Source organism: Thamnophis elegans, chromosome 7 (assembly GCF_009769535.1).
Source record: "Thamnophis elegans isolate rThaEle1 chromosome 7, rThaEle1.pri, whole genome shotgun sequence".
Classification (NCBI taxonomy): domain Eukaryota; kingdom Metazoa; phylum Chordata; class Lepidosauria; order Squamata; family Colubridae; genus Thamnophis; species Thamnophis elegans.
Window position 1 is genome coordinate 13377713 of NC_045547.1, and position 25895 is coordinate 13403607.

At 40.7% G+C, this 25895-nt stretch overlaps 1 protein-coding gene across 1 annotated transcript in view; it reads left to right on the forward strand.

Moving 5' to 3' along the window:
• Positions 1-25895, forward strand: part of EPS8 (epidermal growth factor receptor pathway substrate 8) — a 182974-nt gene that overhangs the window by 94885 nt on the left and 62194 nt on the right. Inside the window, 4 exon segments of the mRNA XM_032220802.1 lie at positions 3507-3580; positions 14266-14333; positions 14563-14724; positions 15788-15937. Coding sequence (XP_032076693.1) covers positions 3507-3580; positions 14266-14333; positions 14563-14724; positions 15788-15937 — 454 coding nt within the window.

Genomic DNA, 25895 nt, shown 5'->3' on the forward strand with positions numbered 1-25895 from the left:
TACACTGAGAGCATCTGCACCAAAGACAAATTGCTTGTGTGTCCAATCACACTTGGCCAGTAAAGAATTCTATTCTATTCTATTCTATTCTATTCTATTCTATTCTATTCTATTCTATTCTATTCTATTCTATTCTACTCTACTCTACTCTACTCTACTCTACTCTACTCTACTCTACTCCACTCCACTCCACTCCACTCCACTCCACTCCACTCCACTCCACTCCACTCCACTCCACTCCATTCCATTCGACTCTATTCTATATCTCAGATATTTAATCAAATATTTCCTTCTTTATTCCACAAACTCTGTATGCAGATATCACAATATATCACAGATCCAGAGGTACACTGTTGCTTTAACCCAGCTTTGCCAGTTCGTGGCCTCCAGCTTTGTTAGGAACAACATTTTCAGAATGTTCATTGTGACTCTTGTAGCCACAACACAACTGATACATACCAGATGGGCCCCCGGCTACTTTAATCATCTGACAAGTCTTAGAGACCCACTGTTTTTTTTCATGTCCCTGCTATAGATTTGGTCATGTGACCCAGCTGTTTAAGTCTTTTGTGGTTTTCAAGAAGCCGAGGGATCAGATAAGATTGGGAGTGATCATCATTTGCGGTGGCGGCTTTGAATTCTAGCAGCCGAGTTCAAAGCAGGAGGAGAAACAGTAGTTTATACCAGGATCTGGGTTATGCTTTCTCCAGAATAAGAAAAAGTTCCTCTTCTAAAATTACAAAAAAGAGGGGGTCAACTTATTTTCCAAAGCATCAGGAGGCAAAGACAAGAAACAATGTTTGGAAACTAATCAAGGAGAAATCAACCTGGAATTGGAGCTTCCTAACAGAGAGAACAGTTGACCAGTGGAACAGCTTGCCTTCAGATGTTGTAGATGCTTCATTACTGGAGGTTTTAAAAAAAAGACTGGACAGCCACCTGTCTGAAATGCTATATGGCTTGAGCAGGGGTTGGACTAGAAGACCTCCAAGGTCCCTTCCAGCTCTATTCTGATTGATAGATAAAAAGAAACAATTCCCTTACGGGTTTATGTACACTTAGATGGATAGCAATTGATAACATCATATGATATCAGTTGCTGGTGGCAACTTCCTACTATTTAGACAACAGAATTATTTTTCTCCCTTTCATTAAATGGGGGAGAGCTGGTGATTTCTGGCATCTGAACAGATGAGACTGGTGGCATTTGTTGAAGCCAAAGCCATATGTAATTTATTTGTGTGTTTCATGAAGCAGAGAAAAAGTTGTTTACAAATAAAAAATAAAAAAAGAAAGCTGAGGTTCTTTTTCCTTCAGGTGTATGATTATTACACATATTGTTTCTATGCATTTAACATTACAAACTCCTTGGCTTTTGAATTTTTTTCCCCCTGAACAACAGCCATAATTGTTAGAAGCTTTCCTTATACACAGAAAACAAGAACAGATGGGCGTATGTGGGTGGCTCATGCTAAACTTTAGAATTCTGCTGTAGTAATTATGGTTTATCTGTATGTATTAATTGGTTTTTGAAAGAAGAACTTCATATTGTCTGATCTTAAACACATTTCCAAGCCTCTTAGAAGCATACTCACACAACATTTATTTGATCTTAGCTTGAATAACCAGAAACAGTTATTTGTGTATGTGAAAAATGACAAAGCATGGTCTCTATTTTCATGATCATGTGTTTGAGGAGTGATTCTATTAATAGGTTCAAAATCTGCAAAGCTATTGTTGGAGGCCAAATCATATGATGAATGAATTAGGCATGTCTAATCTATCAAATCAAAATCTAAGGGATTGGTTTGGACAAAATTCAACAGCACTTTTTCCTGCGGCTGTTGATAAAAATAGGATCACCAACATCCAATGACGGATATGGCACAAGAAGAAGAATCTATCAAAAAGAAAGATTAGGAGGGAGCATGACAATTGTCTTCTAATGCAGTACTTGAGGGGCTGTCAGAGAGAAGAGGGGATTGACTTATTCTCCAAAGCATCAGAGGGCAAGACAAGAAGTAATGGGTGAAAGTTTGTTAAAGAGAGATCCAACCTAGAAGTAAGAATAAATTTTCTGACAGTGAGAACAATTAACCAATAGAACAATTCATCTCCCAGAGTTGTGAATGCTCCATCCCTGGAGCTTTTCAAAAATAGACTGGACAACCACTTGACCAGGATGGCATAGGGTCTTCTTAAGCATGGGGTTGGACTAGAAGATGAGATTCCTTCCAGCCCCTTGATTCTATGCTCTATGAAAAGAAGTTGTATAAAGAGCATTTCAAGGTTCTCTGGTTATCTGATACATGTTTTTCAAAGGCAGAATGGAAGACAGATAGGCCACTAGCTCTAAAACTGGCCATGTAAATTCTAAAAAATCATTTAGCATATAAGGTGGCTGTCCCTAACTTAGTGTTCTCTAAGAATTTCTGGTTGCTCCCCAACTCTTCTTCCTAGTTGGCTTTGAGCCATTTAGAAAATATAGTTTATTTTAGATTATATCAGAGGAATTATACCTCACTGTCCTTATTTAGGTTTTTTTTTCCAGGTCCAGATCCAAAGTAATCTTGTAACATAGTTTTAGGGCACATTATGACTCCATCTCTTTGAAGTTAAGTTGATTCTTAAATTGTCTGGTGATTGAGTAGGCATACCCATTCATTTGCACACAAAAAAAATTAAATCTTTTAAATAGCTGAATGGCGAGATATAATTCCTAGTTTTTAGAATTTCTGCTCAGCAACCACTTTCAGTTGTGGCTCACCGATGGCAGCAAAGTAAGACAGTGAGGAGGTTGGGGAGAAACATGGGCCAGTCCTGGGAGTTGAGGAAAGCTCAGACAAGGGCTCTGCGTCGGAGGCAGAGAGGGAGCTAAACAGCCGTGAAGCAGAGGAACAGCTGGAGCCTGTTCCCAGTGTGCACATGTACAGTGCTGCCAGAAAACAACTAAGAAAGCAGGGTCGACTTAAGAGTAAAGCCACACTTTGGAGGTGATTGGCCCCTCCCAGAGGAAACGAAAGAGGAACGAATGGGGAGTGAGCCTTTTGCAGGAAACAATTTGTTCATTCGGTCTGGAAAGTTCTGTTTGTGATTACAAGAAACTCTGTGCCAAGTTTTGCTTTGTCCTGTGTTTGGAAACTAGTTACCTGGCAGCGCTGTAAACAAGATAAGGTACGTGTGGATAAACATTCCTCTGAAAGACTGCTAAAGCCTTGCTGACTGAATTAAAGGAATTCCCACTTGTATAAATAAAAGAGATTTTGTCGGGACCAAGTCTTTGCTTCTTGCTTTCTAAGGAAGCCTGGGTTAGAACACTTTATGTGTATTTTTTCACCCTGGCTAAGCTGATCCATATGAACCGGAAGCATGAAAGCCAAAATCCTTATATTATTGAAATCTGCACTCAGTGCAGTTAGTCTTTGAATTTTCGCTTGGTTGTATATTGATTGACTGTTCCAGAAAAAAGGCACACCTAAACATCCGACCTCTTTCTTGCCTTGCAGTGGATATGGATCACCAACATTTTCTTCAAGGGACAAGGATCAGAGTTCAAAGACAAGCGCAAAAGCTTTGTACGGTAAGATTCACTAGCCAATGCTGAGCTTATAATTGGATCATGAATGCAAAGTCTTAATTAAGCTAGGTGGGCTGAAGTTATAGAAAAATGATTTAGAGCAGGGGTGTCAAACTCGATTTCATTGAGGGCCACATCAGGGTTCTGTTTGACCTCAGGGGGCAGGGGAGGTGTGGCCAGGGTGGGCATGGCCAGCTTGACGTCACTCCTGTGGTGGCCCGAGCGCTCTGCCAATGAAAACAGGCTCCCGAGCTCTGTTTTCGACTGCCACGGCCTCCTGCAACAATCTGCCAGGGAAATCAGGATTCGGGAGCCCGTTTTTGGTGGCAGAAACACCACGGGCCGGTCTTTCACTGTTTCCATGGCAGCCCCGTGGGCCAGATATAAGTACCCCGCGGGCTGGATCCAGCCCCCGGGCCTTGAGTTTGCCACCCCTGATTTAGAGTCATCAGGCATTGCATTCTATAGCATCTGTATGTGTGTGTGTGCCCTAGAAATTAAATTGCTATTCATTTATCTATTTAACCCATCCCATTTTAAAGAGTCTACACTGTGTACAGGTGGTACTAAACTTACAACCATTCATTTACTATTGTTTGAAGTTACAACGGCATTGAAAAAAGTGGCTTAAGACCGGTCCTCACACTTACAACTATTTCCACAGTCACATGTTCAAAATCTGAACTTGGCAACCACATGTATTTATTACTGTCAATATTTGGGATTATTTTTGTGACCTTCCCAGACAGCTTCCAATGAGCAATCATTGGGGAAAGCTAGAGTCTCTTTTAACGATGGCAAGATTCATTTAACAATGGCAGTGATTCGCTTAACAACCGTGGCAAAAAAAAAGATTGTAAAATCGGGAGCGGCTCTCTTAATCACGACCTTTCTTAGCAGTGGAAATTTTGTTCCCAATTGTGGTTGTAAATCAAGGATTACCTGTACAGCAAATATAAAAATCATATATAGACTAATCAATCTCTTTTCTCCTCCCTTTCACAAGATGAGTGTTCACCCAACAATTAATTAGATCTGAAGGTACATCGGGCCTCACAAAGTAGTTTGCCATGTATAAGTATAATCTTTATTGTCATTGTACTTTAATACAACGAAATTGGTTGTAGGCCTGATGTCGTCAACTCGCGGCTCCAGAGCCGCATGTGGCTCTTTTGCCCCTCTGCTCCAGCGAGAGAGAGGGAGGGAGAGAGAAGACAGAAAGAGAGAGAGAGAAGACACAGAGATAGAGAGAGAAGATACAGAGATAGAGAGAGAAGACACACACACACACAGAAGACACACACACACACAGAAGACACACACAGAGAAGATACACACACAGAGAAGTGACACAGAGAGAGAGAGAGAGAGAGAGAGAGAGAGAGTGAGAGTGAGAGAGAGAAGACACACAGAGAGAAGAGACACATAGAGAGAAAGAGATAGAGAAGAGAGAGGGAGAGAAGAGAGGGAGAGGAGATAGATAGAGAGAGAGAGAGACCCATTTCCCACAAAAACGAAAATACCAGGAGCCACAAAATCGGTAGGCATGGCTGGGGGGATCATATGACTAGGTGGGAGTGACATTGAATTGGCCACACCCAGCCAGATTTTGTGGTTTCCGGTTTTTTCTTTTCTGTGGGAAACGGGTCCAAATGGCTCTGAGCGTTTAAGGCTGCAGACCCCTGATCTAGCCCACACCCCACGTACTTCTTGGATGGGAAGATAATTCTCAGCAGGTCTTCTGAAGATGAATGAGACTAGACAGATGAATTTAATTTTGGCCAGAGAGTATCTGATATACACTGAAGCCATATAGGGTTTTGTAATTAACAACAGGGCTTGAATTGATCCTGGAAGACTTCTTATAAGTACATAACTTTGCCTCAGTGTACTGTAGTATAAGACACACCAAGATTTTGAAGAGACAATTTTTTTAAAAAAGTTTTTGCACTCTGCAGACTTCCCCAAAATGGCCCGTTTTTTGCAAAAACGGGCTCGTTTTTTGCCAAAAAATAGGGCATGCATAGCCTTTAGGAGGCTTATAGAGTGTTGCTGGGAGGGGGGCAAAAATGAGCAAAAAACAGCCTGTTTTTCACTCATTTTTGCCCTCCCCAGCCCCCAGGAGCACTCTGGAAGCCTCCTAAAAGCTATGCACGGCCATTTTTGCAAAGGGGACGGGATTTCGGGAGACCAAAAATGCTGTATTCAGTGTATAAGACGCACCCAGATTTTTACCTTCTTTCTTGAGGGAGAAATGCATCTTATACTCCAAAAAATACGGTAGATGAAAGTTCAAAGGCTGCCTTTTATTTCCCTACCTTCAGAAATCTAGACAGAAACGGAACAAAGGAACTGAACTGGGGATCTTTTGTACATTGGTAGAAAACTGCTAAGCAGTCTTGCTTGTAGTTGGACAATTGGATTTACAGGCAGATATCAAGGGGGACAGTTGTAGGGTTTTAAGGAGGAAGAAGTTTCTCTAGTTGTAGGGTGGATTGGTTCAAGATCAACACCGACAATAATATTACTGTATGTGTATGTAGGTGTGACACCATTCCCTTTCAGAATAAGCAACATTTTGTAAAGGACAGATAAAGAATAATAAAGTAATGAATCATAAAACAGGAAATGTCAAATCCGTCGTGGGAGCCTGCTTTTCTTGCCTGCACAGTTTTTAGCCAACAGGTTGATTTCCATTTGATCTGCAAACTGTTCCTTATTAAAAGCCTGTGTCTGCATGTTGCATTTAATAAAGCTCTTCTTTCTTTTCTTTGTTCTTTAGAGCTTTGTGTGACAACCCAATTTTTCATTGCCAGTCTGTATGTCAACGCTATTGCCTTGACATCTTCCCAAATGGAAATAATCACTGGGGATAGGACGGATCTTAAATGTTCCTTCTTTTCCTCCTTTCTTTTGAAAAATAATAATTCTCGGGAGCAGATGGGGTTTTATTTCTTCAGATCGTCATCCAAGCAAAAAACCAAGAAAGGTAGCAGACGACAACAGGCTTTGTTGCTCTGTTTGTGTGGGTGGGTATGTGTGGGTATGTGCGCATGTGCGTCTATGCATGCGCATTTTCAGTACGGATCTTTTTTTGGGGGGGGGAGTCCACTCAAATGATAATATTTCAACATGTTGACCCAATCAAATGCTTCTAATGTTTTGATAATGGATTGTTAGACACCAAAATGACTGAGGAATTTTCCGATGGGGCAAGTTTGAGCTTCCTAAATATATGTGCGAGACATGGAAGGGCATTGATAGTGAAGCCCTTGTAAAGCATCAATGAATAGGGAGGGGGAGGTCATACTAAATCTTTCATGTCTGTGGGGATTCTCAGTCATCGAAGTCATCATTGTCCCAAAGGTGCTTTTTAAGGAGTCAACTGGACAATGTTTTTTTTTTCTTTTGAAAACGTTTCGCTTCTCATCCAAGAAGCTTCTTCAGCTCTGGCAGGATAGTGGGGAATAGAAGGATTTATATTCTAAAAGGATGCAAATGACCAGCTCTCTGCAAGGAATATAAATCCTTCCATTCCCCACTATCCTGTCAGAGCTGAAGAAGCTTCTTGGATGAGAAGCAAAACATCTTCAAAAGAAAAAACAAGAAAGTCCAGTCTAGTTTAATGAAAAGAAGAACTAGGGGAGACATGATAGCAGTGTTGCAATATCTCAGGGGATGCCACAAAGAAGAGGGAGTCAAGCTATTCTCCAAAGCACTTGAGGGCAGAACAAGAAGCAATGGGTGGAAATTAATCAAGGAGAGAAGCAACTTAGAACTGGGGAGAAATTTCCTGACAGTTAGAACAATAAATCAGTGGAACAGCTTACCTCTAGAAGTTGTGAATACCCCAACACTGGAAATCTTTAAGAAGATGTTGGATAGCCATTTGTCTGGAACGGTTTAGGGTTTCCTGCCTAGGCAGGGGGTTGGACTAGAATAGCAATAGCAATAATAGCAATAACAGTAGACTTATATGCCGCTTCATAGGGCTTTCAGCCCTCTCTGAGCGGTTTACAGAGTCAGCATATTGCCCCCAACAACAATCCGGGTCCTCATTTTACCCACCTCGGAAGGATGGAAGGCTGAGTCAACCCTGAGCCGGTGAGATTTGAACCACTGAACTGCTGATCTAGCAGTCAGCCTGCAGTGCTGCATTTAACCACTGCGCCACCTTGGCTCACCTTGGCTAGAAGACCTCCAAGGTCCCTTCCAACTCTGCTATTGTATTGTATTAATCAGTTCCCCCCCCCCCCCCGAAGAAGCACCTTTAGGACTAAATCCTTGGCTTACTGTACTTTTCAGAAAATAATAATTGTAGGCATTCTGCCCAGATCAGACTCTGTGATCTTCTGAATATACAGTTGCTATCACATTCCGTATTACAGGGCCTCAGACCAGCACCAGTCTGTGGCCTGCTAGGAACCGGGCCAGACAAGCAAGCGAAGCCCCATCCATGCACACACAAGATCCAGGGAAGGCGTGAAACCACGTTCACTCTGATCTGTTGACAAACTGCCCTGCACGGAACTGCTTCTTGGTGCCCAAACGTTTCGGAGCTCCTGTCATATACCCATACTGGAGAAGAGCATAAGAATTATAGCTAAAGAAGTCTAGGGTCCTAAATTATGAAACAGTGCTTCTCAAAAGGAAGCAACCTTACGGCACGTGGACTTCAATTCCCAGAATTCCCCAGCCAGCAGGGGAGTTCTGGGACTTGAATTCCACATAGCTTAAAGTTTCCAATTTGAAAAGCACTGCTGTAGCATAAAACTCAGGAGCTGGACCCCTGCAACCTTTTTTCCCAAGCTCCACAGTGGAGAAGATAAATATTATGTGCATAGGATTTATATACTGTATCTCACGTAAGAAGTACATAAATAAACAGACATTGACAGCTCTTTTTCCGCCAGGCCCCATGGTGTGATCTCACAAAAAAGGCCCCAATAAAATATAGGAAGCTCATAACATATTGTCAGCTGTGTGACAAAATTGCCGAGAAAATGTGACTACCATCAAACATGGGAGACCTGAATTATTTCCTGACAGTTGAAATCTGCTGCTTTAATTTGGAGGCCCTGTGGGCATCATTTGGCATAAGTGCCATTTTGGTGGGGATGCCTAATTGAAGATATGGGGAGACAGCAACATAGCCCTCCTGAAGAACTGAGTTGAAAAATACTCTTAAAAATAATTTCTGATCGAATGAAATAAAGAATGCAATATTCAGGTAAAATGCAACTGAAAAGCACATATTTATTTAATTCATAGTTCTCAAACAAAAACTAAACTGGACATAAATCACTATAGATTTGTCATTACATCAATCACTATAGATTTGTGATTTATAGTCACAAATACTTGACTGAACATGGCAGTGTCCTTGTCTGGCTTAACCTTCTCATTGTAACCAGCATGGCTTGAGCAGAACTTTTTTTTTTTTTTTTTGTACTATCAGATCTGAAACCCTTTGATATTACAATATTTGATTGTCTTGGCCAGTTAAGGCTGAAGGTCCACCTTACATACACTCTTGAGTTCAATTCTGTTGCCTCTTCTATTCACAATTTCCCTAGAACCATGATGGTAAGCCTCCCTGCGGGCACGCGAGCTGTTGGCCCAGCTCAGCTGCACCGCGCATGCACGTGGGCCTCCCGGCAACCCGCTGATTTTGGGGTCTCTGCCCCGCATGTGTGGGGTGCATGTGGGAGACCCATGCGCATGCATGGGGGGCACATGCACATATGTGAGGGATGGGGGGGTTGAGCCCTCCCCGTGCCACGTTTTTGGTCTCACAAGGCTACAAGGAGGCCTACTAGGCCCAAAAGTGGGCACAGCAATGGTGGGATTCAGCCAGTTCGCACCTATTCGGGAGAACCGGTTGGTAACTTTCTAAGCAGTTCGGAGAACCGGTTGTTGGAAGAAATCTTATTTTGTTTTTTCCCACTTTCAGGGCTAATCCTTTAAGGAAGGCAGGAAGTAAACATTCTGGTATTGTTTCTAGCCTAATCTTTATTGTCCTGCTTACAGAAACTGCCCCTCCGGTTAATCCTTATTACCATTGTAACAGCTAAGGTGAAGTGCCCATCAACTTGAGTGACATTGATTTGGCCATGCCCACATGATCACATGACCCTGAGCCCCGCCTACCCAGCTGGACATTAGGGCAGAGAACTGGTTGGTAAATTATTTGAATTCCCACCACTGGGGCACAGGGGGGATGCGTGCCCCCACGCGGCTGCAGGGAGGCCTGCTAGGTCCAAAACGGAGCATGCGGGAGGTGGGTGTCGCATTTGCATGTGCAGGGGGCGGGGGGATGTCACGTGCGCATTGCGTTATGGGGTGGGCACACTCACATGTGCTGTACACGAGCGCTTCGGGCACACGACGACAAAAAGGTTAACCATCACTGCCCTGGAATAATAGAAAACTGGCTTTACATACAGTTATTCCTTGATTTACAACTGCAACTGGCATTTGAATGTTGATTGCTAATTTCAAGGCAGTTGTTCAGTGAGCCAGGGTGTTGTTAAGTGGATCTGGCTTCTCCCATTGACTTTTCTTTTTGGTTAGCTGGGGAAGGCCACAAATGGCAATCGACTAAGTCCAGAACATTGCAACCCTCAAAAATATATGCTGGTTGCAAGCGCCTGAATTTTGATCATGTCGCTGTGGGGGTGCTGCAATGATTGTAACGGCAACGACCAGTTGTAAATCACGTTTTTTCCAATATGTTTTTAATTTTGAATAGTAGCTAAATGAATAGTTGTAAGTTGAAGATTACCTGTATCTCATTGTCACCAACTGATGCCTGCCTGCTTATATTTACTCCTCAAGAAACGTTGGGCAGGGCGTTGTTTTTAGAAAATGATTATACCACCTCTAGTAATGGATGTTTAAACTCTATATTCAATTTTTGTGATGAAATTATTTTCATTGGGCTGTTTTTGGAAAATAGATACCTATTTCCTAGAAAGATGTGCCTCAGTCACATTATTTGCCCGCATTAAAGGAGGAAAATGAAGATGTGAAAAATATTGGATGTGGTAAAATTCACATGTCAATAGAATTGTTGACGGGATCCTGTCGTTGCCTTCTAATATGCTGAGAGGAATCTAGGACACTGAGGACAGGACTGTCATCATCCATTGTTTCTCGGAGTATTGTTTAGTACTTTCCATTTCGATTACGGCAAACTTAATTTGAAAATATCTAGGAAAGCCCTGCCTTTTGTCTACGTGAACGTATCCTCCACTATTGACTGGGTTTTTTTATTAATTGCTATGAGTGCCATGGTGAAAAGAAGTGATAAATTTAATAAATGGATCAGGAATAACAGACTAAGGGTTAGGATTAAAGCCTGCAGCATTGATGCTATAGCAACTGATGAAAGAATCGTTTATTAACTTTGACCAGCTATGGATCATGAAATGAAATGTGGCTGCTGTTCACTATAAGGCTTTATGTAGGAGCTTTCATGCATACACAAACACATACTGTGTGCATGTATATAATACACAGACAGACAGACAGACACACACACACACACACACACAGACAGACACACAGAGTAGGGGCACGATGGCTCAGTGGTTAAAGATGCTGAGCTTGTCAGCTGGAAAGCTGACATTCCAGGTTTGAGACCTGAGCTGTGTGCACTGAGGTGAGCTCCCATTACTTGCCTCAGCTCCCTCCCACCTAGCAGTTCAAAAACATGCAAATACGAGTAGATAAATAGGTACCACTTCGGTGAGTAGGTAACAGTGTTCCATATGCCTTGGCTTATAGTCATGCTGGCCACGAGACCATGGAAATTGTCTTCGGACAGCTCTGGCTCCCTTGGCTAAGAAATGAAGAGCATCACCTCCTAAAATTTTACATGACTAGACAGGGAAACCCTTTATATATAAGGATTCATGTGTCTGTCTGTCTATACCTAGTTATCTCTCTATCTATCTATCTATCTATCTATCTATCTATCTATCTATCTATCTATCTATCTATCTATCTATCTATCTATCTATCTATCTATCTACCTACCTACCTACCTACCTACCTACCTACCTACCTACCTACCTACCTACCTACCTAGTTATCTAGCTAACCAATTCCATTGTATTTAAGTGCAATGACAATAAAGATTATACTTATACTATCCATCCATCCATCCATCCATCCATCCATCCACATAGATACATGTGTGTGTTTGTGTATGTGCATACATATACATACACAGTATAGATGTACAGATACATATACACATATATTCAGATACACACAATGAATATATAATTTATATTGCAGTATCCTTTGCTTAAAATTTTTCTCTAGTTGTTATTTATATATATATAAATAAAACATATAGAAAATAGGTTTGCAGTAGGGTTAGATTTCTCATCCTGGATAGTGGGTAATGAAAACAGGCCCCAAACTCTTTTCCCACTGTAACAAGCAAAACATTAAACTTTTCAATTTGCAACCTTGGCCATAATGTCAAGGCTTCCTTCTCATAGTATACTGAATTAAAATGAGGGGGTGATGGTTTGTGATTCAGCATGTTAAGAGAAATGCTATTGGCAAGCTGTGTGAATCCTGGCTAGGTGGCTCAGTGGCTAAGATGCTGAACTTGTCAATCAGGAAGGTCGGCAGTTCGGCGGTTTGAATCCCTAGTATAGGTCTCCTGTGTGAGCAGGGGGTTGGACTAGATGACTTCCAATGTCCCTTCCAACTCTCTTACTGTTATTGAATCATTAATTAAGCAGTGAGGTATGCTTTGCTTGTATTCATTTGGGCATAATTTATTATGCAGGCCCAGCAACTGTGCTTTGTTAATTCAGGTTCAGGATTAAGTGTGATATTAAATAAAATAGTAAAAGTGATTGGCTTGTGGTGTCATTTGCTTCTCTTTTGTTTGATTTCCCCCTCCCTCCCACATGGCGTGTTTCTTCACAAGTTATGTGTTGTGTGTGTGAAGACTGCTATTTTCATTGCTTATGAAAAGGCAGTGATGGATTCACAGCCAGGCATCTTGGGAGGGTTGAGTTTACCCATCTCTGAATTTGGAGAGCAGTTGGCTCTTGCTGTTGGCAAGAGAAGATCTGGTAAATTGGCCCTTTTAAATCACTTTAGAGCTTCTGTATATGAAGCAGTCCAGAGAGTTTCTGAAGGTGCATGATGGCGTGATTTTGCTGCTAAAGCAAAGCAGTGGTGTAGTGTTTCCTTCCTAAGTAGGGGGTTGGACTAGAAGACCTCCAAAGTCCCTTCCAATTCTGTTAAATTTAAAAATTTAAATGTAAAGATATCATTATAAGCTGCTTTAATCAGGCAGTGCCTGGAAACCAGATGAAAAAATACTTTACAATCTGGTGGAAAATTTCGCAGATAGGTTTTAATTATCATTTCCTCTTCAAAACAATATTTTACATCGTCCTGGATTTACAACAACAAATGAACCCAAACTTCCTATTGCTAAGCGAGGCAGTTGTTAAATCAGTTGCTCCTCATTTTGTGACTTTTTAAAAAAAAAACTATGGCTGTTAAAGCAAATCATGCAGTTGCTAAGGGAAGCATATGGACATTAAGCGAATCTAGCTTCTCCCATTGTCTTGGCTTGTCAGAATCTGGCTGGAAAGGTTATAAATGGTGATTGCGTGACCCAGGGACAGTGCAGCTGCCATAAATACATGCCAGCTGCCCAAATTTTGATCATGTGACCATGGAGATGCTGCAACGATGATGTGAAAACTGGCCATCGCTCACTTTTTTTCCCCAGTGCTGTTGTAACTTTGAACGGCCACTAAATGAATGGTTGTAAGTCGAGGACTACCTCTATTGGGAATATTGCAATAGCATGGTGAAATTTAAAGTGGGAGAACTTCATCATGAATGTAACTGATTGCATGCCACAGTAGACATCTCCAACTTTAGTCCATGACAAGCAAACTGAAATATGCAGACAGTCTGTGGAGTGTAGCCAGTGATTTGATTTATCACTTTAAGACAATCAGGAACGTTAACAGGTAACCACGGCGATCTAGTTCACACACCTGGCTAAGCTGTGGCTTATTTAATTATGACTTTTTGAATAAGCCCCAATTTATCGGTTTCATCCAACGTGCTAAGTTTTAAAAGTTTACAAGTCATCATGGCACATTTTGCTTACTCTATGAAGCCAAAAGTAAAGTAACTATCCTGTGGCTTACCGTATTTTTCAGAGCATAAGATGCACCTCCCCCCCCCAAAAGCGTGGGAATGTTGGTGCATCTTATACACTGAATACAGCCATTTTTGGCCTCCCGAAGCCCCATCCCCACAAAAAACGGGCCATTTTTCACAAAAATGGGGGTGTTTTGCCTTCCCCTACCCCCCAGAAGCAATGCAGAGTACTCCTGGGGGCCGGGGAGGACAGAAACTTTTTTTTCTTATTTACCGCTTCGAAATCTTGGTGCATCTTATACACCGGTGTGTCTTATAGTCTGAAAAATACGGTCAGCTGGTGAATCAATCCATCGTCTGAGATTTAAATTTGAAGCAATAGATTAAAAGCCTATTGAATGATATTTATTATTTTTATAATCTTAATTCAAGGATAAGCAACTGGTGCCATCACAGCTCTTCATCCATCGATATTTTTAAATAAATGTAGTATTCTAATATCATCTTTTTACATTTTTTTTGATAAAAACCAGAGCAAAGGAAGAATTATGCACGAGACAGCATCAGCAGCATTTCAGAGATAACACAATACCATGTGGAGGTAAGAGTTTTTAAATTATTTTTATTTTATCTTATTTTATTTATGCACATCAGATATATCCATAGATAGAAATAGCTGGGGGGGGTGGGGTTTGGTTCTTTCTCCATTTTATTTTGTAAGCAATGTGTTTTGCTTTTCCAAAAAGAATCTCTCCAAAAGTTTTAAGTATCTGCTCCGCTGATCCTTTTGTAAACCTACATCTCCTTCTTCTCTTTTGCCAACCTGTCAGCACCTGACCACTTTTGTTCTGGATCGGAAAGAAGCCATGATCACAGTGGATGATGGAATAAGGAAGCTGAAACTCCTGGATGCCAAAGGCAAGGTCTGGACACAAGACATGATTCTTCAAGTTGATGACAAAGCTGTCAGTCTGGTGGACTTAGAATCCAAGGTAAGACTCAAGAATAAGGTTGATGTGTTGGCAGAGTTGGGTGAAGATCTTAAGCAAGGTTAGAGCAGGGGTGTCTAAACTCGATTTCATTGAGGGACGCATCAGGGTTGTGTTTGACCTCGGGGGACTTGGGTGGGTGTGGCCAGCTTGATGTCTGTGGTGGCCCTATTGCTCTGCCAGCAAAAATGGAGTCCTAAGCTCTATTTTCAGCCACGACGGCCTTCTGCCACCCTCTGGGCCCACACTCCTGAGCTCTGTTTTCACTGGCAGAGGGTGGTAGGAGGCCATCGTGGCTGAAAAGGAGCCTAGGAGGGCTGCACCTGGCCCTCCCGAGCTCTGTTTCTGCTGGCAGAGGCACCACAGGCCAGTCCTTTGCTGTTTCTAGAGTGGTCCCATGGGCCAGATCTAAGCATCTTGCGGGCCGGAACCGGCCCCTTGACTTTGAGTTTGACACCCCTGGTGTAGAGGAAATGGAAAACATTTTCAGAGTTTTGATTAGAGCTTGGCAGACATTAACGGATGGAAATTATCCAACCAATTTGTGAGCAGAGAAGTTGGATTTATGGACATTTTTTCTCAATTTTGCCAGGGAAGAAGAAATTCTCCAGCCGTGAAAATTTCACTGATGTTTTCTTCTTTGAAAAATGTCAAAAGCTCATTCTCATTCATGAAATACTCTCAGAAATAGTGGTGAGGGGAGGGGAAATCAGAGAATCCATCTTTCTGGTCTAGATTTATATTATTTTTTCCCTCGCTTCTTTCCTGTTGTCATATCTTGAGTCATAGTATATCTCACCGACTCAAGGTTGACTCAAGCTTTCCATCCTTCTGAGGTGGGTAAAATGAGGGCCCAGATTGTTGCGGGCAATAGGCTGACTCTGTAAACTGCTTAGAGCGGGCTGTAAAGCACTGTGAAGCGGTATATAAGTCTATGAAGCGATATATCAGTCTAAGTGCTATTGCTATTTTGGAGGTACCAATATATTGGGAAGACGAGGGAAAGGATTTTAACCATGTTGAAGAATTTTGTATGTCTCACTTCTTCCTCCCATATGCATTTCAGAATGAACTTGAGAACTTCCCTCTGAACACAATACAGCATTGCCAGGCTGTGATGAATTCATGCAACTATGACTCCATCCTTGCTCTGGTGTGCAAAGAGCCATCGCAAAGCAAAGCAGACCTCCATCTTTTCCAGTGTGATGAAGTCAAGGTAGGGCAAAATGCTGCAGTTGAACACATGGAAGCTAGAATATATTAGTTTTTTTCAAATTTGCTTGCTTATTTATTTTGTTCCATAACCTTATCCTGCTGTCTTCAAGCTATCGTCTTCTAAACTTGTTGGATCTTAAATTCTGAATTAGCAGGAAATTCTAGGCGCTGTAGCATCAATGCACCAGGAAGATGGTAGGCTATGGGAAACTTAAATATTCCCTTCATACTTAAGAACTGAACTGATCTTGTTCATACCTTGGGTCTGAACAAGACCCATTAGATCTACTTTAACCAATGCCAAGCACTGATGATGCTACCTAGTTGGGTAATAAAACATCTGCAAATAAACAACTCTCAGAGATCAGCAAGGATTCCCCATTTCGACCCCAAGATACAAATATTCTCTTCTGTTGGTATGTTTGTCTCCTCATCTACTACAGAGTTCTAACCATTAGGGATTATTTAGTGTCCTGCTTTAATGACTGTTAAGTATGTCCCTAGCATGTAAAGTTTGGCTATGAGGGTTCCTGCACTCTAGAACAGCGGTCCCCAACTCTTTATGGGGCGGGGGGAGAGGGAAATTGCGTGACCCGTCAAAACTGCGCTCGACTAAACCGCGCCCGATTAAACCGCGTTACTGACGTCATCAACAGGGCGACAACAGCCAGCGCGGAGAAAGAAGGGCGCTTTAAATAACGCTTTGAAAGCAAGCCGATTCAACTTAAGGTAAGGGTTAGGTTTAGGGTTAGGTTTAGGGTTAGGTTAAGGGTTAGGGTTAGGTTTAGGGTTAGGGTTAGGGTTAGGGTTAGGTTAAGGGTTAGGTTTAGGGTTAGGTTAAGGGTTAGGGTTAGGTTTAGGGTTAGGTTAAGGGTTAGGTTTAGGGTTAGGTTTAGGATTAGGTTTAGGGGGGTTAGGTTTAGGTTTAGGGGTTAATTTTAGGTTTAGGGTTTACAGCGTGCTTCTGTCTCTGCGCTGTTGTCGCCCTGTTGATGACATCAGCGACGCGGTTTAGTCGGGCGCGGTTTAGTCGAGCGCGGTTTTGTGGTGGAACCGGGAAATTGGCCCATGCAAGCAACAGTCCGATGTGAGTGTGTGCACATGTGTAACGGCCTATCACCTTTGTGAGTCAAGCTGCCTGCATGTGTTCTGACCCCCCACTTGCGTGGCCCACTTCCAAATTGGCCATGGCCTGGATGTGGGCCATGACCTGTGGGCTGCTGTAGAATATCTGACTACAGAAGGTCTCATCTGCCCCGTGTCTTTTAGCCTTCAAGAAAGTCTTTTAAACCTATTTATGGAGGTTCTCAATCATCCAGGTCATGGTTGTCCCAAAGGTGCTTTTTCCACAGGGCAACTGGGCTTTCTTGTTTTGTTTTGTTTTTCCTTTGAAAACATTTAGCTTCTCATCCCAGAAGCTTCTTCAGTTCACATGCCAGGGGGCATGGGGTCCTGAAAGGTGCCGTCTGGAGGTGATTGATACACTAATAGAGGACGCACTAATTGAGGAGACAACCCATCTCTCTCCTCCAAACCCCTGCTTTTTTTTTAGCTTGTAGTTTTTGTAATTTTAATTCACTTTTACATTTACAATCGTCGTTACATGTCATTTATCCTGACGGAAACTGCTCAGAGTCACCCGAACCACAAGATGGGTGGCAGATAAGTTTGAAATAAATAAATGCAAACAAACCAACTGAAAGTTTTAAAGAAGAAGATGGATAGCCATTTGTCTGAAATGGTATAGGCTTTCCTGCCTAAGCAGGGGGTTGGACTAGAAGACCTCTAAAGGTCCCTTCCAACTCTGTCATTCTACATCAGTGATAGCAAATCTTTTAGACACCAAGTGCCCAAACTGTGCGCACACATGCCCAAACTGAAAGGTATATGCGCATGCAAACGCATGCATGCACAGCAGAGATCTGAAGACCACCTGGCATGGCAAGACATAAGATCTTTTTCTTTCATGAGCTTCTGTTTCATCGTTTGCAGGGAAATGGAAGCTCGCGAAAGAAACGCCACGGAGATCTGACCTGGGGCGATGGCACACATGCCATTAATTCGCCATCCCGGTTCTCTATTCTATTCTATCCCATCCCACCCCATTCCTTTTCACTACACTACACTACACTACACTACACTATATTATATTATCACCATCAACCCTTCACAGTAATTGCATTTGCAGGAAACTGATAGCAGCATTTATGAATATTCTTGTATAAGTCATGTGATTTTCATAGCATTAGCGTACCTTAAATCAGCTTGCTGTGTGACACTTCAGGAACGTTTTGAGAAAAGCTATCCTGAGACTGCTTAGGATGGCTCACTCATTGACACATAAATAAAAGGCTGATTAAACAACAGTAGGGAATCGATAAAAGATGCTGGAATCAAAGGCCTGTTTCAGTGATTTCTTTTCCAGACAGAACATAATGATATATAGATTTGGCTTTTAGAACATGACTTGCTTGCTGAGATGCTAAAGACCTAGTTGGCGATGTAATAATTTCAGCTCCTAAAGAGACTTAATATTCAGATTCTTATTTTTTTTAAAAAAGGATAGTTATTCTGCATTTATTTGGAGATACAAATGCCTGCGTTGTTGCTTATCGCCAATAACCCTGAACAGTATTTGACTTCCTGCCAACCAGTATCCATAAATATTATGGATTTCTCGCCATAATAATCCCCCTGTGATACTTAGTGTATAAATGAATTGGAGCAATTAGTGGCATTTTGGAGTATAATTGAGCTCTGTATAAAGAAGCACAAATATTAAATAAGCAGATCTTTAGAAGCAAAGTGGACCCCTGCCAAACCAGTGTGGAGGAATTCCTTAAAAGCTTGGGTCAGCAATTACTTTTCCCAGAAGTCCATTTTGATATCGAAATAAAAGATAATGAATCACAGTAATGCGACTGATCAGAAAAGGATCAGGGACTCTGGATGGAAATCTTGGCAAAAGGATCAACCTAGCATGCCACAACTGTAAACAAGGCAAATTCTATGCAGTGAATCATTAGAAAGTTAATTAAAAACAACACCTCTAAGTGCTTTTATATAAATCTGTGGTGAGGCTTCACTCCCCAAAGGATTTCATAGTGGGTGAAAAGAGTATCTAAAAAAGAGGAGCAACCAAATTATAAACTAACACGATCAGCAGCACTTAAAGAAAATATATACAAAATGTTTTATCATTGGCATTTATCACCAACAAGATTGGCTAAAATGTACCCAAACATGAAGCCGACCTGCTGGAAGTGTAAAAAAGTACAAGGGACCTATTATCACATATGGTGGACCTGCCTGGAAACACAAAAATATTGGACAAAAATTTGGAAATGGGTGCAAGAAATTACAGGAGAACAGATAAAATACAAACCCAAAATCTGTTTACTGGGAATAATCAAAGGGAAATATACAAAGAAAATTAAGTACATATTAACACATCTGCTAACTACAGCTAGAATAGCGTTTGCCCAATGCTGGAAACAAAATAATACTCCCTCGGATGAATTAGTGATAAAAATAACTTTGGATTGTGCAGAGATGGACAAATTAACACTGAAATTAAAAGATAAAGAAAAGTCGGAATATTATGAAATTTGGAACAATTGGTACAAATGGCTGCAAAACAGGAACAAAATTAATTAAGCCAAAAAACAATATATATAAATATATATAGAACTGTGTAGACCATGGAAGCCTCCCCTGAGTCATAAGATCAAAATTCAAATGCTTGGCAACAGGCTCATAGAGTTCTCTTTCCCAAAACACAATTTGTAATTTATCCCAAACGTATGTGCCCCGTTACCCAAACTAAAATGCATAATTCCATGTTAAATAATAGGATTAGCAAGGAGGGTTTATTTTGTTTGGGTGATAACCTTTTATTGAAGACCATAGCTGTTGGTTTGCCTAACAGAGTCTCCAATAAAATACAGGTAGTCCTCCACTTAAAACTGTTCATTTCGTGACCGCTCAAACTTATAACAGCACTGAAAAAAGGGACTTATGGCCATTTTTCACATTTATGACCATTGCAGCCTTCCCATGATCACCTGATCAAAATTCAGCCCTTGGCAACTGACTAATATTTATGACCGTTTCAATGTCCTGGGCAGTGGTGGGATTTAAATAATTTAACAACTGGTTCTCTGCCCTAATGACTAGCTGGGTAGGCGTAGCTCGGTGGTCATGTGATTGAGTGGGTGTGGCCAACTCACCGTCACTCTCATCGATGGGCTCTTCACCTAAGCTGTTACAATGTAATAAGGGTTAACCGGAGAGGCAGTTTCTGTAAGCAGGGCAACAAAGATTAGGCTAGAAACAACAGCAGGATGTTTTCTTGCCACATCTACCCAGAGAATCCCTTGCTAAAATTTTTGAAGTCCACCCCTGGTCATAAGTCTAGAGCAAGGGTGTCAAACTCAAGGCCCGCAGGGTGCTTAGATCTGGCCTGCAGGGCCAGTCTGTAAACAGTGAGTGCCTCTACCAATGAAAATGGGCTCCTGATCTCTGTTTCCAGCTGTGGCAGCCTCCTGCAACCCTCTGCCAGTGAAAATGTGGCTCAGGAGTCATTCAGGCTGCTATAGGTGTCCCCAACATGAGTGACATCAAGCTGGCCACACCCATCCTGGCCACACCACGCCCCCAAGGTCAAACCCAACCCTGATGCGACCCTCAATATAATCGAGTTTGACACCTCTGATCTAGAAGTACCAGTGTATGTCCTTCAGGGGAGCCAGGCAGGAGAAGGACCTCTTCTACATATTAGATTGCTGATCATGTGGCAGCAGAACATGCAGCTAGTCCTCAACAAGTCTCTTAGCGATCATTCAAAGTTACGACTGACACTCCTCCCCCCCCCCCAAAAAAATCTGAATCGATTTTGAACTCATGGCTGCATGCACACGTGCACCCCCATGGCCACGGAGTCAAACGTTGGGTGCTTGTCAATCACCTCACTTTGACACCCGTGGGCCCATGTTCATATGATTATGGTTTTTGAAGGTTTTTTTTTTGACAATTTCTGGCATTTATTTGCAGTTCCTGACCCCCCAAAAAAGCCTATTGGATAAAATGGATTTTATTAAGAACCGTGGTGCTTGCTTAATGATCGTGGCATTCACTGAATGATTACTGCAAAGTGCCCCCCCCAAAAAAATCAGGCCGAGACACGTGATGCCTCGACTTAAACTGCTATGACTTATGACATTATTCTGGGCTCAACTGCGTTCATAAATTAAGGACTTCCTGTATTCGGAATGCATCTCTTCCTGATTTAAAATAGCAAAGCAACCTCATAGGAAGCCAGGATGAATTCACAGAGAACCTAGAGATTCAAGATTGCTATTTTTTATAGCTGAATGTTGTGTTTCCTCTGGAAACATGGGCAGCTTGTTTTAAACACCAGTTCCTAAACAACCATGGTGGGAGAAGATAAGTCATGCTCCTGTTTGTTGAATGCATTAATATGGACACTGTATGACACAAAATTATGGGGCAGGTAGCTGTGGGTTAGCTTCAGTAAGGCTTCCTTGCATCTCCATATTTTAAGACTTCTAGCACATTTCTTCCAATTAGCTAGCATAGACATTTGCCTTAACAGGGAACATGTCTCCATTTAGCTTCTTACTGTTTGCCCTGATTTGATCCCCAAAATTTTAGACTGACATCTGTTTCATCATTTGACTACGTTCCTCTGTATTGGAATCACACCTTGCTGCATGCTGGGTGCTCAATTGCTACATTCTGTTTACAAGCCACATAATTCCACTATAACTACCATATTTTTCAGAGTATAAGATGCACCAGAGTATAAAATGCACTAAGATTTTGAAGAGGCAAATTTTTTAAAAAATTGTTGCACTCTGCAGACCTCCCCAAAACGGCCCATTTTTCATGAAAACGGGTCCATTTTTTGTCAAAAACAGGGCAAGCATAGCCTTTAGGAAGCTTGTAGAGTGCTCCTGGGGACTGGGGGACTGGGGGGGAGGATGGCCCGTTTTTTGCTCATTTTTGCCCTCCCCAGCCCCCAGGAGCATTCTGGAAGCCTCCTAAAAGCTATGCACGGCTATTTTTGCAAAGATGCGTTGTTTCGGGAGGCCAAAAATGCTGTATTCATTGTATAGATGCACCCAGATTTTCACCCTCTTTTTTTGAGGGAAAAAGGTGTGTCTTCTATATAATATAATAATATTATAATAAAAGGACAAAGACACAGGATAGATACAACTGAGAAGGCAGAAGCTTTCTACGAAGAATACTTTAGAGAAACGGCGGAGAAAGCTGGGAAAGACGATGCAGTGATACAAATACTGGAACCACCTGTAACCGCGACCGAAAAAATAGAAGGAGCAGTAGGTGGAAGTGAGAAAGAAGGGAAGACAGGGAATGGGAGCCGCAAAGAAAAACGAGAACCTAGATCCACTAGAGCGATAAACCCTGTATATAAAGCATAAACATGGAAGAAAGAAAAATGATTACAATTAACATTAATGGACTCAATTCGGTAACTAAAAGGAAGAAAGTATTCCATAAATTAGAGAAATTACAACTTGACATAATCTGTCTGCAAGAAGTACATATTCAAAAGAAATATGAACATTTACTAACTCAACCAAAGCTTGGGAAAATGTTTTCATCATTGGCAAATTGTAAGAAAAGAGGAGTGGTCTTCTATATTAAAGGCAACATCCCAACAAAAGTAGTATACGCAGAGGAAGAGGGAAGAATTTTGATGGTGGAAATTATGGATACCAAAAAGACACTCCTAATTGGAATCTACGCCCCCAATGAAAAACAAGATGAATTCTACAAAAAACTACACAAAAAAGTTTTGGAACTAGACTATGTTGATATTTGTATGATGGGAGACTTTAATGGCATTGTGAATCAAAATATGGACTATAAAACACATAAAACAAAAAAGTTAAATAGGAAGCCTCTGCCGAAATCTTTTTTTAGGATGACAGATGAACTAAATTTAAAAGATATATGGAGAGAAAGAAATGCTAAAAAAGAACAATATACTTTCTACTCAAATAGACATTCTTCATTCTCTAGAATAGATATGATATGGGTTTCAGCGGAGTTGAGCTCCAACATAAAAGAAATTGAGATTGAAGCAAGTACCTGGGCGGACCACAATCCAATTTTAATTAAATGGAAAGGCCAAAGGGCAAGATCTAGATGAACACTAAATAACACCATATTGAAAGAAAAAGAGTTTGTACAAAAAATGGAAAAAGATCTAGTCCTTTTTTTTAAAGAAAATAGGAAAGAAGATACGTCGTTGCAGAATCTCTGGGACACAATGAAGGCTGTTATCAGAGGTTTGACAATAGATTACACAAGGAAGAGAAACTCAAAAAAAAGACAAATGCATAAAGCTTTAGACAATGACTATAAAATACTTGAAAGAGACCTACAGAGAGCACCACAAAAAAAAGATGTTAAAATAAAAATGGACATAATTAAACACAAAATGGACCTATTAGAAAAGGAAGAACTGGCACAAAAAATTAGAGGTGCCAAACAGAATTATTTTGAAAATGCGAACAAACCAGGCAGGTGGTTAGCATATAAGATGAAAAAAGAGAGAGAAACAAAGAAAATACCTCAACTAAGAGATAAGCAAGGAGAAATTCAATATGGAAATACCAAAAAAAAAATATTATACATGACTACTACGTTAAACTCTATGAACAAGAGAAGGTGGAGGAGGGACGAGTCAAAAAGTATTTACAAGATGCTAACCTCCCCCAGGTACCAGATGAAACTAGAACAATGTTAGAAAGAAAAATAACAATGATGGAACTAACAGAGGCTCTTAAAAAACAAAACAATGGGAAAGCCCCAGGACCAGATGGCCTACCCGTGGAATTCTACAGAACATTTGAAGAAATATTGACCCTCCCACTTCTACAAGTCATGAATGAAGTGATGACTGAGAACCAAATGCCGAAGTCATGGTCAGAAGCGTATATCACATTACTACCCAAGGAAGAGACTGATTTAACACAAATCAAGAATTATAGACCAATTTCTTTATTAAACTCAGACTACAAGCTATTTGCATCTATACTAGCTGAGAGACTTAAAAAATACTTAAATGGCTTCATCCATTCAGATCAAAATGGCTTTTTACCTAAAAGACAAATCAAAGACAATATGAGAATAATTTTGAATACCTTGGAATACTATGAGGCCCACCCAGAAAAACAATTGGCACTGATGTTCCTCGATGCGCAGAAGGCCTTTGATAATGTGAATTGGCAGTTTATGTTTTTGCAACTGGAGCAGATGAACTTTGGCAAGAAATTCACTCAAAGTATACGAACGATATACCAGAAACAAGCAGCAAAGATAATGGTAAATGGAGAACTAACAGAACCGATTGAAATAAAGAGAGGTACAAGACAAGGCTGCCCACTATCACCGCTACTCTTTGTCCTAACACTAGAGGTCTTAAATAGAAAGATCAGAGAAGAAGAAGAAATAAGAGGAATGAAAATTAAGAGAGAAGAGTATAAACTGCAAGCGTTCGCAGACGACTTAGTTTTCATTCTTGAAGATCCATTAGAAACCGCACCCAAATTCTTAGAAAGAATAGAGGAATATGGAGAAGTAGCAGGCTTGAAAATAAACAAAGATAAAACAAAGATCATGACAAAGAATATCCCAGCTACACAAAAGGATCAGTTGTCAGAAATGTTGCAGATTCAAAACACAAGTAAGATTAAATATTTGGGGATACATTTATCACCTAGATGTAGCACTCTTAAAGAGGATAATTATACCAGATTAAAACGACAAATAGCAATCGATTTGGAGAAATGGGAAAACTTGCATTTATCAATGATGGGAAGAATTTCCACAATTAAAATGAACATTCTACCTATAATTCTATATCTGTTTCAGACAATCCCAATTAGACTGGGTAAGGATTTTTTTCTAGACTTAAATAAAATAGTTTTGAAATTTATTTGGCAAGGGAAAAAAGCTAGAATAAAGCTTAAATTACTACAAGATGTTAGATCAAGAGGAGGTTTTGGTTTACCCGATTGGGAGCTATACTATCAGGCAGCAAACCTGATGTGGATTAAGGAGTGGATATCATTAAAAAACTCTAGATTATTGAACGTAGAAGGTCACGATTTGCTGTTGGGATGGCATGCTCTCTTATGGTATAAGGGAACTAAACCACATGGTTATTTTAGAAGACATTATATAAGGGAGGCGTTGTTGTTAAATTGGGAAAAGATTAAAAAATTACATTATTTAAAAATTCCAGTCTGGACATCAACAATTGAAGCATTCTCATATCCGATAATACATAAAAAGGAACAAACAGTTAGATATATAGAATTATTGAATACAGAGGGTGAGCTCAAATCTAGTCAAGAGTTGAAGCAAGAAGGGATGGAAATGAACTGGTATTCATATGTACAGATACAATCTAGATATAATGAAGATAGAAAAACTAAAGGTCTCTATAATAAAATGACTGAGCTAGACAAAATTCTAACAGGTACCGATGAAAAAGTAATTTAAAAACTATATGGATATTTATTGGAGTTTAAATTGCATGAAGAACAAGTTAAAGAAACTATGATTGCTTGGGGGAAAAATTTTAAGTATGGGATTGATTTAGAGAATTGGCAGAAATTGTGGTCTCAAAATTATAAAATGACAATGTCTACTGCATATAGAGAAAACTTGTATAAGATGTTTTACAGGTGGCATCTACCCCCGACCAGAATCGCAAGAATGTTTAAGAATAAATCAGAAAAGTGTTGGAAATGTCACCAGATACCTGGCTCATACTACCACATGTGGTGGACTTGCACTGAAGCCAAAAGATACTGGACTAAAATCCACATGTGGTTGGAGAAAATGATACACAAACAAATAGACTTTAAACCAGAGGTCTTTTTATTGGGAATTTTACC